The sequence below is a fragment of the Gastrolobium bilobum genome, unplaced genomic scaffold (assembly GCF_033153095.1).
Source record: "Gastrolobium bilobum isolate Gb01-03AN ecotype WA unplaced genomic scaffold, APGP_CSIRO_Gbil_v1 utg21186, whole genome shotgun sequence".
NCBI classification, from domain to species: domain Eukaryota; kingdom Viridiplantae; phylum Streptophyta; class Magnoliopsida; order Fabales; family Fabaceae; genus Gastrolobium; species Gastrolobium bilobum.
The window spans coordinates 46,659-62,688 of NW_026896795.1; the positions used below are offsets into that span (position 1 = coordinate 46,659).

Here is a 16,030-nt window from a genome sequence, read left to right on the forward strand (position 1 = left end):
GCAGCGGGTTTGGAAAACTCAACCCGCTTCGTCCCGTTTGACGGGCGGGGTGGCTGAGCCCATTTTGCCACCTCTAATGCAAATGATAACCAAGTTCGCATAATCATAGATATGTCTCCAAATTGAACAAAATTGTATAATGTTGGATAAGTTTTGAACGGAGTTTCAAGCCCAATTCCTTGTGCCCCTACATGCTCGAGTCTTGGACTAAAGGGTCCTTCCAAATCCCATGTGACCAAATCAGTAAATCACATGATAGTTACATATTAAAAAATAGATAGGTTATTCTTTTCTTTTTTCTGCCTACCATTTCCAACACCATTGATTCAGAATTTCAAGAGGAGAAAGAAAGTGAAATTCTGATCTAATGGTATTGAAGATGAGTAGATAAGAAAAAAAGATAGATAGAATATCTTATCCCATTAAATAAATATTAGAACATGGATCATTAAAATAGTTCATACAAGTTTTTTTTTTTTTATTATAAAATGCAACAATTCTGTCAAAAACATTCTCAAGTCAAAAGTTATTTCTAGTTTTATATTCTTACTTTCGCTTGAATTTTGAGAAAATGAAAATACAAATTCATTTGGTATTACTTAAGCACTCAATTTAAATGGTAAACATTCAATACAAGTTATCACATGGCAGTGAATTACTTGTATTATATTGTTTACTTTTTGTTACAAAGCACTTACGAATAAACGATTTAGTTAACGAACTCATAAATCCTGAGAATGGTTTAGATTCAATATTAATGAGGGTAACATTTTATATAAAATTTTATGAACAAGGATATCTATAATTAATAACAAGCCATTAGAATTGGTCTACTGATGAGATATTTGAATAATTTATATTAGATTATATGTTCAATTTTTTTTGTTATATTAAAAACCCCGACAATACATGCATGTTACTTCTTATTAGTTCATAACCGTTAGTGGTCCCCGTTGAAACTGCCAACATATCACATGTCCATAATGGACTTGCCATACTGAGATACAATAATGCCTTCACTGATAGTATCATCACATGCACAACACAAGTACACACAACCCTCGAGGATAACGTTGCCACATGACAGAAATGACATATGCATTTGGGTTCCAAGAACGTTGGTATATTACATTATATATTTTTCTGATGCTCACTAAAATTTCCAATTTCGTATGACTATTATTGGATTACTTTATCTACTCATAATTTTGCGTGAGAATTTTAAAATTTGACTCCACTTACATGTCTTGAAATGTTACATATTCAAATGCCTTCTGGCTTATGTTAAACAGGAATGCAAGTCCAAAACCTAAACAGAGACTTTTCATTTTGTTTTTGGCTCGACACAGACTTAACATCTATGGTAGGATAAGTTTGTAACTGCATATCAAATTGTTGACAGCTTTGCACTGCTGTAATGTGCTTTTTCAGATTCCCCTATGAGTCTATGACCTTTGTTCTTTTTACTTAAAAAAATGTCATTAGTTTAATAAGGATAAGTTACTTCAAATCTTTAATATAAGTCACAGCCTAGTAACATATCTGAATTCGAAAGGAACCTCACGGTTAAGGTTGTTAATAGCATACTTAAGTTCCAAAGGAACATGCATGGGTTTACTCAAGAAATGTCCTCCAAGAATAAATTCTAGAATGATTAAGTATCTCATGATCAACTTTAACCTCTCAACAGAATTTGAAACCACCCTCTATGGTTTATTAATCCGAAGTAAACAATGTTACACAAACTGTTTTTCACACCAAAATGTAGGGAAGTGACAATTGACAAAAGTTGCTGCTTTTACTTACACATCCTAGTATATATTTCTAAATGCTTGCTGTACACAAGATATCACACTAGGAACTTTTCAGGTTGTCTTGGACTGCATAAGAATGTTTAAGACTTCAAAACTATAATTTTTCCACATTAAAGAATGAACATACAGAGGTAAATGAAACCATTGAAATTTACAGTGGTTGGTGTTGAACATTCAGATTTGATTTGGAGACTTTGTACTCATAAGCTCGATGCAACCTTTTTCTGAATCTTTTGAGGTCCAATCTAACATTTTGGCTGTCAAGATAGATCTTCTTTGTGTATTCCCACCCCTTTTTGGTAATGCTTGCAGGGTCTCTTAGAATAGGATCATTTTTGTCATAACTCTCATACAAGGAGCTCTCTCTAGGATGAATTTCATAGCCAATGTATTTCAAACCAAGCTTCCTTGCAGGCTCCCCATAATAAGTTTCTGCTGCCCATGTAGTACCAAGAGGAACCACTTGAATAAACACAGAACCTGGTCTCAAGAACAAAAAATGTGTCATAGCAGCCCCATGAACCCCAATCATGACATCACTTCCATTGAGTACCCTATAAATCTTTGCCAATTCTGTTGTTCTTCCAGGTTTTAAAACTTCCACAAAAAACCCAATTTCCTCTGCCATCTTCACCAGCAAATTCTCATTAGTTATAGCTCTTGACCCACTTCTAGAGAGAATAACCAACTTAGGCTTCTTCCATGTATTTTCTTGCACCTCTTGCTTAATATACTCTTGTTGTGAGGTTTCTGATGATGGGGATGAAGAGATTTGCTCTCTCAATTTCTTTTCTGCTTCCTTTTCCTCATCTTGAATCAAGCCCCTAATCCGAGGCCAATAAGCTCGATCCAGAAGGTTTCTGAAATCAGCAATGCCCTTGTTACCCTCCATCAACGCAGAATCCACCGTTAGCTCATCATGGATTCTAAGACCTACAATGGCTTCAGGGAAGCAATGTGTCCTGTTGTCTCCTCTAAAATCAATTGCAGGAAAATCTGATAGATGAGAAAGAATGTCTCCATACTTCATGAGCCACCAATTATGATATTCAAGAATCACAAACACAACCTTCTTGTTAAAATGCTGGGAAGTAATGTATAAAGGTATGATTCCATCATTGAATTCATGATAAACATTGCCAGTATAGCCCCCATTAGAGAAGAACACTGCTGGAACATCATGTTGGACATCACAATGACGAGCATTACCTAATTTCACTTTCTTTGAGATGAGGTTCAATTCATCAATGGTGTCCATGACACTTGTCTCCCATTTTCGAGTATAGGGCTTGATCTTTTCATGTTGGAGTAGCTGATCCTCTTCATCTTTTCTGCCATCAACAGCCCTTGAAACATTGTTGGTGCTTATTGAGTTGTAGAGGAAGATTGAAGAGGAAGCAGAGTGTGTTCTTATATCACCTTTCATGACACAGATATCAGAACGATGACCACTCCTATCACAACATATAGTTCCTGCATTACAAATGAAGCATGAAAGATTATTAGGATAAAATGACATGGAAACAACGAAATAAACTATATTTCTGAAGTTTATGATTCAAAAAATGTAAACTCTTTGGTAAAAGACAAAAATTCCATTACTTTACCAGCTTAATTTTCTTAGCTATCAACTGAAGCAAGGAAAATCCAAGGGTTTAACCCCTATTCATTTTGTTAATACTATATATGACTGAACATCTAAAATTGAATACATGAAAAAAAAAACTAGAAACAAGAACAACTAGATAGAAGAAAAGGGAATAGGAATAGTTACCACTAGAAACTGAAGAACATGAAGAAGCATTTACATCAACCCCATCTTCGTTCCCATCATTTTTAGTTCCAGGAGAGTCTGAAAAGCAAGAGAAGAAGATCAACACACAAAGCATAAAGTAACAAAAAACAACGAAATTTCAGGTTGAGCACAAGGTTAGTTAGATGCTTACACAAAAGAGAAAAAGTGAAAGAATCCCGAAGGAAAAGAGGTGCCAAGACATAGCAACATGAGAGAAAGCTGATGAGGAAGAGAAAAGACAACAACTTTGGCCTGGTTCTCCTGTAGTAACCAGAGCCTGAGCAATCCAACACAAGATTCTGTGACTCTTCATCTTTTACAAACTCTGAAGCCTTTCTGGGTTGATGGTAGCGGTGATAGTGAACCATTTTTTTCTCTGTCTAAAGTCACGATATTTGACACTTTTGACAATATCAGAATCAACAAGACAGAGAGGGGGAAAAAAAAGAAAAAGTAACAAATGAGTGCAGCCCAAGTGTTCTTTCGTAAGATGTTTTGCTTGTTGCGAGAGAAAAAGGGTGTGAGGTTGTGGAAGAAAGTGCTTTGCTTTGAGATGATTTAACTTGTTATTTGATGGAAGAGTGAGAGAGAGAGAGAAAGGAAAGAAGAAGGAAGAAGGAAGAAGGAAGAAGGAAGAGAAGGTGTGAAAAGGAGGGTTTAAAAGAAGAGAAGAGGTGTTTCATTTGGTTGGGGAACTCGGTTTTCTATGTTCTGCTGTGGTTTCGCTGTTCTCAGTCAACTACGTCAGCCGCGTGTTATACAAGAATAGAATGTTTCCTATTTATTGTTCAAAACTAGTGTTTATTTATTAGGAAATTTTGTTTTTAATGCAAGAAAATTGAAAACACAATATAATACAAATTATTCAAATTCTTAATTATTAAATCAATCGCAGTGGCTTCTCAGGAAATATTTCTTCTATGTTATATGTAGAGATGCTAAATAAACTAGAGGCGTTTATTATGACTCGTGAAGTCGTTGACTTACATATCTAAAATTAATGAAAATGGATTTTTTCATGTTCAAAAAAAATATGATATAATTATGTGAGAATATCACAACCATACAAAGTTAAATCAACAATTATGATTTCGTAATTATCTATTTTAACATTTTTTCTCTCTCCTCTTTTATTACTATTGATCCACTTTATAGGGTTACGATTCCCCACATGACATGATGAGAGGATTCCGATCCAAAGTTCAACGAGTGTTTCAGCCTGGCTAATATACTAACTCTTATTTTTATTTTATATTTTTTAAGTTCTCATAATGACCCTCACCATATTTTATTGGTTAAATAAATTTTTTGAATGATTTTATTCTATATTATATTGTTAGATATACATTAAATTTATAAATCTTTGTAAAATTATTAGTGTTGTTAGTTTGGATAAATTTCTATTGTCTTATTTTTTTAATAGACTAGATTAATCTGACAAATTTAAACACAAACTTAACTTTTTAATATCAAAGTCTGACCTGACTCAACTCGTTAACATCCTTAATTATATAAGAGAAAAATTATCTCATACATTTACAAATTAAAGATGGAATCTACTTTATATTTTTTTCCCTCTCTTTTATTCTGTCTCTTCTCTCTCCTAATTTGTGAATATATAAGAAAAAATTTCTTCAATTAATTTTTTTTCTTTCCGTAGAAAGAGTAATATTTCATTTATTTATTTATTTTTGGAGTTACTCAACTCTAATTATCTCTTTGAGACGAGTTGGCTCCCTCCGGTATCCTCACGAGCTTCGACTCTTTGAGCCGGCTATGGAACTAATCCGGAATGCGGGAAAACAGTGATGGCTAAAGGTTCAGCCCATTCCCCAAGAATGCATTCATTTATTTATTTATACTAAGTTAATGTTTTGTTTCGTTTCTGGAATCTGGTTGGCTCTACCATCTTACGCGATGCAGAGGGGAAAAAAAATTATTCTTGTTCCAATTACACAATTTCTTTTTTTAATTTCATGACATTAATTATCCTTTGCAGCCAGTTATGTACTACAAATATTCATCTACACATATTTTCATAATCCGAACAAGAAAAAAATCTGCATATATATGAAATCAATCTCAAATTAAATATGAGACTAATCAGAAATAAGGGCTGTTGCAAGTTGTAAATATTCAACTCTTGGCCCAAATTTTTTTTAAAGGATGACCTAACTATAATATTTCGTAATTGAAAAACTAGTCTAGCACAAATCACCCGAAAAATACAGAAATAATTTTAAAACATTAAAATAAAATATAAATGTACTGAATTTTTTAAAAGTGAAAAAGTAGTTAATAATTTCATTTTTAAGTAATTAAAATCATCTAATGGAAATAATAAGTGTTGTTTTCACGTTAATAAAACCTATTTTCTCTGATTAGAAGTTTTAGTGTGTTGGAATATAGGAACTGGGGTTGTCATGATTATTTTTTTGTGATTGACTCTTCATCTTCTTCCTCTTTCATTTTTTTACAATTTTTTGATAGGGTGCTCAAATTTATTACATATTGAATAGGGTTTGTTTTTTCTAAAATTATTTTAGATAACTTTATCTAATGTTTATCGAAACAACGTCGTTTGGGACAGAAATTATGGTGTTTTTGTAATTTTAATTTATTTCAGGGTTATAATAATTTTTGTTGTTCTAATTTTTTAATTTTTCAACTCCAAAACGACGTCGTTTCGATGAACATTAGACAAAGTTATCTAAAGTAACATTAGATATTTTTTTCCCTATTGAATATGTTGAAATTGGCTTCTCTCAATAACAGATCCTTTGTCTTTGTTATTCATTTTAGCACGATTTTAATTTTGTCCCTTTTATTAAACATCTTCTTATTATTTCCCTTTTGGTTATTTTTATCGTGATGGTTTTGCAATAATAGCGAGTTTCATATCTACTTTGGAATAAAACGAATACTCTTCAAGTTCTAATACTTTTCTATTGATTTTCGTTGTGAAAACACTTAATCATGATAATTTTGGAGAATTAGAAACAAAGTTACAGATAATTAATTATTTTAAAATGTAAATTATATTTGCTTCTTTCTTTATTTTGACATGAGTATCTTATTCAATTTATAACTTTTGTTAAATTTCGATTTGATCAAATTTCTTTTCTTGTTTTTAGTAGACATTCTTTTCTTTTCTTTTATAAAAAGTAAAAAAATATTTCCTTCAAAGATAAGAAAAGAAAAATAAGAGCTAAAAAAAAGGATAAAAGAATAGGAAGATGAAAGTTAGGACCGTCACCAGAAAGAGCAGAGTTAGGGTGGTAGCAACAACTAGGCAACTAAATTGGGAATAGGATTTGTTTCAAAAACCATCATCCGCCAGCGATAATGACTCAACTCCTAAACAATTGATTACAAATCCACCAGTATATGGTAAGTAAACAGCTATTGAAGCAGTGGCAATTAAATTAGCAAATTAAATTAAGAAATAAAGAAAGATGCTGCCAGAACAATTCCTGTAAACAGATTTAAATAATAATAATAATGTATATATAAAAATGACGGCTAATCAATATAGAAGAGAAACTCCACCAAATGAAAACATAATCTTAGGTTACAATAATATACAAATCCACTAAGTAAACCAGCGATTGAAGCAGCAATTAATTTAGTAAATAAAATACAAAAATAAAGAAACAGGCTGCATGAACATTGCATGTAAAACAGATTTTTAATGATGGAAAAAGTGTTTATCTTATAACTTGAGATAAAGTTATCTTTAGTAATTTTAAAACAACATCATTTTGGGGGGTTTGGAAAAAAAAATGTATGGTATTTTAATAATTTTACTTTCATTTTGTATCATGTGATTTTATTAATAGAAGAAAAACTCCATCAATGAAAAAAAAAATCTCTTAGGTTACGTTTGATAATTACAAATAAGCAGGCAATTAAAGTAGCAAATAAAATTACGAAATAAATAATGAGGCTGCAAGACCAATGCCTGTATTTAAAATAATAATAATATATAAAGAAAATGACGGCTAATCAATATAGGGAAAAAAACTTCATCTTTGGGGGGAAAAATCGTTGCTTTTGATAGATATGGATTGATAATATATGATAATATAAAGAAAACTAATTGTATATTGTATACTACAAGCGATTAAGTTACATCACAGTGTTTTATATCTCTAATTATTTGACGATGAATACATAAAATTATAAATTTTATTATATTTATAAATAAAATAAAAATTTATTACATTAATATTTATATTTCATATTATTTTATAGTAAAAAATATTTCTCCAGTTAAAGTTATTTTCAATAAACTTAAAATAATGTCATTTTCGAATTATAAGATTAAAAAATTATAATTATGAAATAAAATAGAATTACAAAAATATATTTTTTCTAACCTCGAAATAACATCATTTTTAACTCATAAAGAAAAATTTATCTCCATTGACTGAAAAATATTTTTCTCTATTTTATATGCATTAAAAGAAGATTAATAAAGATAAGGGTTATTAACATTTTTTTACTGATAAAATTTTAGAAGTTTATACTATTTTAAGTTATTCTTTAACGAATATTTATATTATTTTGAAGAAATTAATTAATAAAAACTTTTAACGCTCTATTATTTCATATTTTTAATAAATTAAAGTACGTTAGAGCTAGACTTGAACCTGTTTTAAGAGGATCACGGTTTTCGTAAATAATGCTAATGGCAGCATACCATTGCCAACAAGTTCTATGACCTGGATGGCAAATAAATTGTATTTTTATTTTTAAGTTGAGCAATTGCATATTTTTTTAAATATTAATAATTTAATTTTTAACATATTAAGTTAAAGGGAATAACATCTGTCATTTTAAAGGATATAAATTTATATCATTTTAGATCCTAACCGTTGATTTTCGTCCATCAACGGTTATAATTTATTGGATAAAAATTATTAATTAATTAATAATAAATTTAGCCCATTAAGTTTGACCCAATAAATTATAATCGTTGATGGATGAAAATAAACTGTTATGATCTAAAATAATATAAGCTTATATTCTTTAAAAAGATAGATATTTTTTTCTAAGTTAAATATTTAACTTTTACTTACACATTAAAAAACAATTTATTTTAAAAGATTTTTATTAAAAAAATTACTAAATCTTGTAGTTTTTAATGCAGAAACTTTTTGAAAGAAAAAGAAAATAACAAAATCACATGTGCTTTATGGCCCTGAACTTGGGGAACCATGTGAACAGTTCAAACTTGAAAAGCTAATCAAATGACGCGCTAATTCAGGTATCGAAGCCCGCGCTCGCGTTGAATCGTAGCGACTGCGACACTACAATATCATCCGTCCTTTCCTTGCGTAATTGCATTATGTCGCAAAATTTACGCTTTTGAACAATGCTATTAAAATCGGTTTAGTGATTGATCTTATTAAAGTAAGGGTCACTTATTCAATCAGTGAGCTACTGATTTAATCGTATGATCCGATAATTATATATAATTTTATAATTTATATTAAAAAATTATAAATATATATAAATATCTAAAAAAATGATAAAAGTTTCAAATATTTTAATATAAAAATAATAAATCTCGTATTATTATCCAATAAAGAATCAAACAAAAATATAATGATCGTGATACGAGATTTTAGGTTCGGAAAACGATAATTCTAACTATAAATCAAATCAACATTTTCTGTATAGTGCATAATTAAGATAATATTAGTGTTGTAGGTACATTATTTATGTAAGTCAATAAGCAAAAAAATATTCAAATATATCTATTATGATTTTTTATTTTTTTTAAACAATTTTGGAATTTTTTTTTTTTGGATCGGGCCAAGTCACCGTTTTTCATTAAAGCCGGCCAGGTCGGACGGGTCGCACCGGTTATGATGCATGGTCGGTTCGTTGCTTCAACCGGACCGGTTATATGACCGATTTATCAGTTCCCGGATCGATTAGGCCGGGTCAGTCCGATTTTATTAACACTGCTTTTGAATATCCAAAGCTTTCCAGAATTGTTTTGATTTTAAAAATTAATTTTTCAAGTGATTAATTAAGTTAATAAATTATTTATTATATGTTAGAAAATTGTATTTTCTATATTATTATGGGCTGCATATTTAATTATCAATTATATCATATTATTTAATTATTGAACAAATTAAGTGATTTATTAAAAAATTCAATTAAATTTCACAATAAATATGGGTTAAATGAATGGATACCAATTAGGAGTGCTAAACGAGCCAGGGGCCTTTCAAGGGCCTTTGGCTCGGCTCGTGAAGGCCTGAGCTTACATGTCTAAAATTGGTTGTTCACACCAGGCTTGAACTTGTATAAAAGCTCGTTTAATAAAAAGGCCTCAGACTCCAATTTAAAAGCTCGGCCTTAGAGCCTCTCCTGGCCTCTTATATTATTTTATTTTTTTATTTTTTTTATACTACTTGTAATAACCTCTCTTTCTCCTCAATCCATTTCACCCCATTTTATTGGTTAAATAGACTTTTTGAATGATTTTATTCTATATTATGTTGTTTGGATATATATTGAATTTATGATATTTATGGAATTACTAGTGTTGATGATTGTATATTCTGTTTGGATAAACTTTTTGTTATTTTATTTTTTTTAAACAGGCTAAACCAGGCTTTTACTTTTTGTAAATAAGCCAGGCCACTGGCCTATAGTAGTATTTATAACAGGTAACAAACTTGAGCAGACTGACACATTTAAACACAGACTTAACTTTTTAAGACCAAAATTCGATTTGGCTCGGCCTATTTGTTAGCAAGGATATTGGACTAGTAGGCTCAAGCTGTTAGCAAGGATTGTAACAGTCATCAAAGTCATCAAGTCGTTAGCTTAACTATTGCAATTAGTAGGTTGTTTGTAACAGTCATCTAGCCGTTAGATATTTAGTAGTTGTTAGCTGTTGCAGAATATTTTATTTGTTTAGTTTGTTTTCTCTGATGAGTTTGTTAAGTAAAAGATAAGATAGTATAGTTGTAGATAAGTTTGTATTCAAATGTATAACAGCTATTGTAATGCCTATAAAGGCAACTCAATTGATTCAAATGAAAGTGAGTTCGATACCAAAGTATTATGGTATCAGAGCACGATCTCTGTTAAACACTTCCGCAAAATTGAAACTCTGAGTGAGTGCCTTACGTCAAGTGCGAAAGCTTGGTCAGTTGAGAATGGCTAAGGAGGGAAGTAGCAAAACAAAAATAATCTCGGATCATGGCTCTCCTTTCTATCTGGGAGGGTCTGATAATCCCGGGATTTTGTTGACAACAGTGATGCTAAAAGGTGAAGCCAATTACGAGAATTGGGCTAAGCTCATGAAAAACGCACTCAAGGCCAAAAACAAATTGGGGTTCATTACAGGGTCTGTGAAGACGCCAGAAAAGAACGACACTGAAGAGTGGAATGCATGGGAGATGTGTAACTCAATGATTAATGGTTGGATACACAACACTATTGATCCTACGCTCCAGCCATTCATCAAGTGTTTTGATAATGTCAAGGACCTCTGGGACGACTTAAAAGAGCGTTACTCAGTTGCAAATGCTCCAAGAGTATATCAGCTTAAAGCAAGTTTGTCTGCAATTAAACAACAAGGTAGCAGTGTGGGAGCGTATTACACAAAAATGCGAGCCGTATGGGACGAGCTTGAAGGGAGTAAAGTGTACAAGTCTTGTACTTGTGGAGATACATGCGCATATGCAAAAGAAGTAGAGGAAGAGAAGGAAAACAATAGAGTATACCAGTTTCTTATGGGACTCGATGAAGCCACATTCGGGCACCTACGCACACAGATATTGAATACCACACCACTCCCATCACTGAACAAGATTTATGCCATTGTCACACAGGAGGAAACACATCGTTCCATAATTCGTACACAAAATGAAAGAGCTGATGTCATAGGTTGTGCTGCACAAACTGTAGCACCTACAGGGATGGAGAAGTTCGCCGAGCGTGTACCTTGCCGCCATTGTGGAAAGACTAACCATGAATCATCTAAATGTTGGCAAACTTTTGGCTATCCCAATCGTGGAGGTGGCAGGGGGCGAGGACGTGGGCGCTTTGCAGGAGGACGAAGTCATCCAAACTCTAGCAACTTTCACACTACACAGAATAGTGCAAATGCTGCAACAACTAAGGAGTCACAGGAACATGTTGCTGCCTTTTCTGCTCTAACTCCAGAAGTTGTGACAGACGTGGTGACGCGCTTGCTTTCATTGGTGGATAAACCTCATCCTCCTGCTGAAAAATTATCTGGTAACGTTGTTTCTTATGATTGGCTCATTGATAGTGGTGCGTCTCGTCACATGACTGGCTCACTTGAACTGTTGGAGAATGTTAAAAATATTGAATCACTTGCAGTAGGGCTACCTAATGGAGCTGTAACACATGCCATAAAGAAAGGAACTGATGCACTCAATCCACATTTTCTTTTATCTGATGTATTATTTGTACCCAATCTGAGATGCAATCTGATCTCTGTGTCTCAATTGGTGCAACAACAAGAAGAAGATGTGTTGTTTACTAATGAGAATTGTGTTTTGCAGGACCGCAAGCTGAAGATGGTGATTGGGTTGGGTGATCTCAAAGACGGAGAGTATGTGATTCGGCAGAACCAAACAGCAGCGTTTGCAGTTCGATCCCATGAATCTCTAGAGCTATGGCATAAACGGATGGGTCATGCCTCTCTTGAAGCTGTTTCAATGATTCCTTTTGTTGCAAAATTTAAATTTGATAGTGTAGATAATAAGGCCTGTGATGTGTGCTGTCGGGCCAAGCAAACTAGAACTATGTTTTCTGTCAGTAATCATCATAGCAATGATTGTTTTGAACTTCTTTATTGTGATATATGGGGACCTTATCGTACTTCTTCTCATTCTGGTGCTCATTATTTTTTAACGATAGTTGATGATTTTAGCCGTTCAGTGTGGGTTTGTCTAATGAGCGAGAAGAGTGAAACTTATGAGAAAATGCGCAGGTTCCTTCTTATGGTGCACAATCAATTTGGTAAATCAGTAAAAATCATTCGTTCAGACAATGGAACTGAGTTTAAGTCTAAAAATATGCTTGAGCTTTTCCGTGAGAAAGGTATTCTCCATCAGACTTCGTGTGTGTATACTCCACAGCAAAATGGGAGAGTCGAACGCAAACATAGACATATATTGAATGTGTCACGAGCTTTGTTGTTCCAAGCTCATATGCCAATCGAATTTTGGGGAGAAAGTGTATTAACTGCAGCACACCTCATCAACAGAACACCCTCTAAGGTCCTTGGTGGAAAGACTCCACATGAGCTCATTCATGGCAATGCAGCCAACTATAGCAATTTAAAAGTATTTGGGTGTTTGTGCTACGCCACTACACAACCCAAACCCACAGATAAGTTTAGTCCGCGCTCAAGGAGATGTGTCTTTGTAGGGTATCCTTATGGACAAAAGGGGTGGAAAGTTTATGATCTTGAGACAAATGAATATTTTGTGTCAAGAGATGTGCAGTTTTGCGAAACAGAATTCCCTTTTGCTATAACATCAGTCACTTCCTCTCCTCCTCAACTTCCTTTGACAATGCCTTTTGATGAAAGACCAGTGGCTGGTTTTTTTGCTGAAAATGAGGATGATGAAGCTACCATTTCTCTTGAAGGTACCACAGAGACATACCAAGAACCATTGCAGGAAAGGGGGAGCACATCAGAGCCTAGTCCTCTTGATGTAATTCCAACAACACCAATACTTGCAGCTCATGAGGAAAGGGGAGCATCACGTCCTACACGTGTCCGTAAGATGCCTCAATATCTTAGTGAATATCAATGTAACTTGGCGGAAACACATGCACAAAGTCACGATATCACCTCACCTACTCCCATCTCAGGTATGCGATATCCAATACATAATTATGTCACGTTAACTAAATTCTCTAATCAACATCAAGCCTTTGTTGCAGCTATTGATGCAAGATCTGAACCCTGTTCTTTTAAGGAGGCAATGAAGAGTAAGGAATGGATGGATGCCATGAGTACTGAAATACGTGCTCTTGAGGAAAATAAAACTTGGCGTATTACCGACTTGCCGTTTGGAAAACATGCACTTCCATGTAAGTGGGTCTATAAGATCAAGTACCATTCTAATGGCAGTATTGAGAGGTATAAGGCACGGCTAGTTATTGCTGGGAATCGTCAAATTCCAGGTGAGGATTTCACTGAAACTTTCGCTCCTGTAGCAAAAATGGTGAGCGTTAGAACTCTCTTGGCTGTTGCTGTCGCAAAAGGGTGGGAGCTTCATCAAATGGATGTACACAATGCATTCCTTAATGGTGATCTTGACGAGGAAGTCTATATGCGACTTCCGCCAGGCTTCAGTTCAGGTTATGAGAATAAAGTTTGTCGTCTTCAGAAATCATTATACGGGCTACGACAATCCCAAAGGAACTGGTTCGCAAAGTTGAGTTCATCACTTCAAGCTTATGGATTTGTTCAATCACATGCGGATTACACCTTGTTTACATTACAACGTGGCTCTACTTTTCTTGCCTTACTTATCTATGTTGATGATATCGTTCTTGCCGGGAACGACCACCAAGCTTGCCAAGAGGTAAAGACCTACCTTAATCATTGCTTCAAAATCAAGGACCTAGGCACGTTAAAGTATTTTTTGGGAATAGAAATAGCAAGGAACAAGGATGGGATATTTCTATGCCAAAGGAAGTATGCATTAGATATTTTGCGTGACACAGGTTTGACTGATTGTCGACCAGCTCATTCTCCTATGGAACAAAACCATCGCCTTGCTCTTGATGATGGTCCTGAATTTGGTGACCCTGCGCGTTATCGCAGGATTGTTGGGAAACTTGTTTATCTCACTATAACCTGTCCGGATCTCAGTTACGTCGTACACATTCTATCCCAGTTCATGCAGTCGCCAAAGGAAGCACACTATGATGCAGCTATACGGGTATTACGGTATCTCAAGCTTAACCCCGACCAAGGAATTCTTTTACCTAGTGCGAGTGATCTCAAAATTCATGCATATTGTGATTCAGATTGGGCAAGTTGTCCTTTGACGCGCCGATCTGTATCTGGTTTTTTTATTATGCTAGGCACCTCACCTATATCGTGGAAGACAAAGAAACAATTGACTGTGTCACGCTCTTCCGCAGAGGCAGAGTATAGGTCAATGGCTGCAACTACAGCAGAGCTCATATGGTTAAAGTCTTTCCTCGCCTCCTTGGGTGTTGATCAAACTGAACCAATGAAATTATTTTGTGATAATCAAGCAGCAATGCATATAGCTGCCAATCCTGTCTTCCATGAAAGGACCAAACATATTGAGTTAGATTGTCACTTTGTGCGTGAGCATCTCCTAGCCAACACCATCCGCACTGCTTACATTCGATCTCATTCACAACTTGCTGACATTTTCACTAAAGCATTGAGCAAGACATCCTTTCTTACATTTCTTCCCAAGTTGGGCATTTCTTGTCTCCATGCTCCAACTTGAGGGGGAGTGTTAGCAAGGATATTGGACTAGTAGGCTCAAGCTGTTAGCAAGGATTGTAACAGTCATCAAAGTCATCAAGTCGTTAGCTTAACTATTGCAATTAGTAGGCTGTTTGTAACAGTCATCTAGCCGTTAGATATTTAGTAGTTGTTAGCTGTTGCAGAATATTTTATTTGTTTAGTTTGTTTTCTCTGATGAGTTTGTTAAGTAAAAGATAAAATAGTATAGTTGTAGATAAGTTTGTATTCAAATGTATAACAGCTATTGTAATGCCTATAAAGGCAACTCAATTGATTCAAATGAAAGTGAGTTCGATACCAAATTATTACTATTAACACCCCTAATACCAATATTGTCTCGACATGATATAATGCATCATGTTAGACAATTTTTTTCCTCGTCGAGAGATAACTTTCACATAAATATTTATACTTTGGTGATTTGACTATTCCAAAAATTCAAATACATCAAGAAATGATAATTGTTGCGACGGAATCATATATGTTTTTTTTTTTTTTTTTTGATAACAGAATCATATATGCTTTAATTCCTTAGTTTTCTCGACTATCCACTATTATGTATCCAGAGTTTGTGATGATAGTTGTCTTTGTGGAATATTAGGGAGAATCCCAAAACTATTAACTCTTTATACATTTTTTTTTTTGCTGAGCAACTCTTTGTACATTATTATTATTGACTTCTTTAAATTAAAAATATAATTATAGTGCGTATTTAATTTTCCCTTAAAAATTATGTCCTAAAACCTTTTTATTGAATTTATAATTGTATTTCTTTTAAGGCTCTTTGGAATTCAATGGGTTGATTGTAATTTGAACAAAATTCAAAACCTATTTAAATAGAGGAATATATTATTATATGTATGTGTGCTTGACTTGAGTAAATTTTCTATTCAA

At 33.5% G+C, this 16,030-nt stretch overlaps 1 protein-coding gene across 2 annotated transcripts; it reads right to left on the bottom strand.

Moving 5' to 3' along the window:
* Window positions 1-1,709: 1,709 nt before the first annotated feature.
* LOC133302028 (xylan glycosyltransferase MUCI21-like) lies at window positions 1,710-4,305 on the bottom strand. Of its 2 annotated transcripts, none has more exons than XM_061501747.1 (3): window positions 3,761-4,305; window positions 3,589-3,666; window positions 1,710-3,287 (listed from the first exon to the last, which is right to left on the bottom strand). In XM_061501747.1, exons 1-3 carry the CDS (start codon window positions 3,975-3,977, stop codon window positions 1,966-1,968), a joined length of 1,617 nt encoding a protein of 538 aa, XP_061357731.1. In that variant the 5' UTR covers window positions 3,978-4,305; the 3' UTR covers window positions 1,710-1,965. The 2 variants fall into 2 exon arrangements, with proteins under 2 accessions (XP_061357731.1, XP_061357732.1); XM_061501748.1 differs by lacking the exons at window positions 3,589-3,666; window positions 3,761-4,305 and having other exon boundaries at window positions 1,710-2,538; window positions 2,611-3,126; window positions 3,169-3,288.
* Window positions 4,306-16,030: the final 11,725 nt, after the last annotated feature.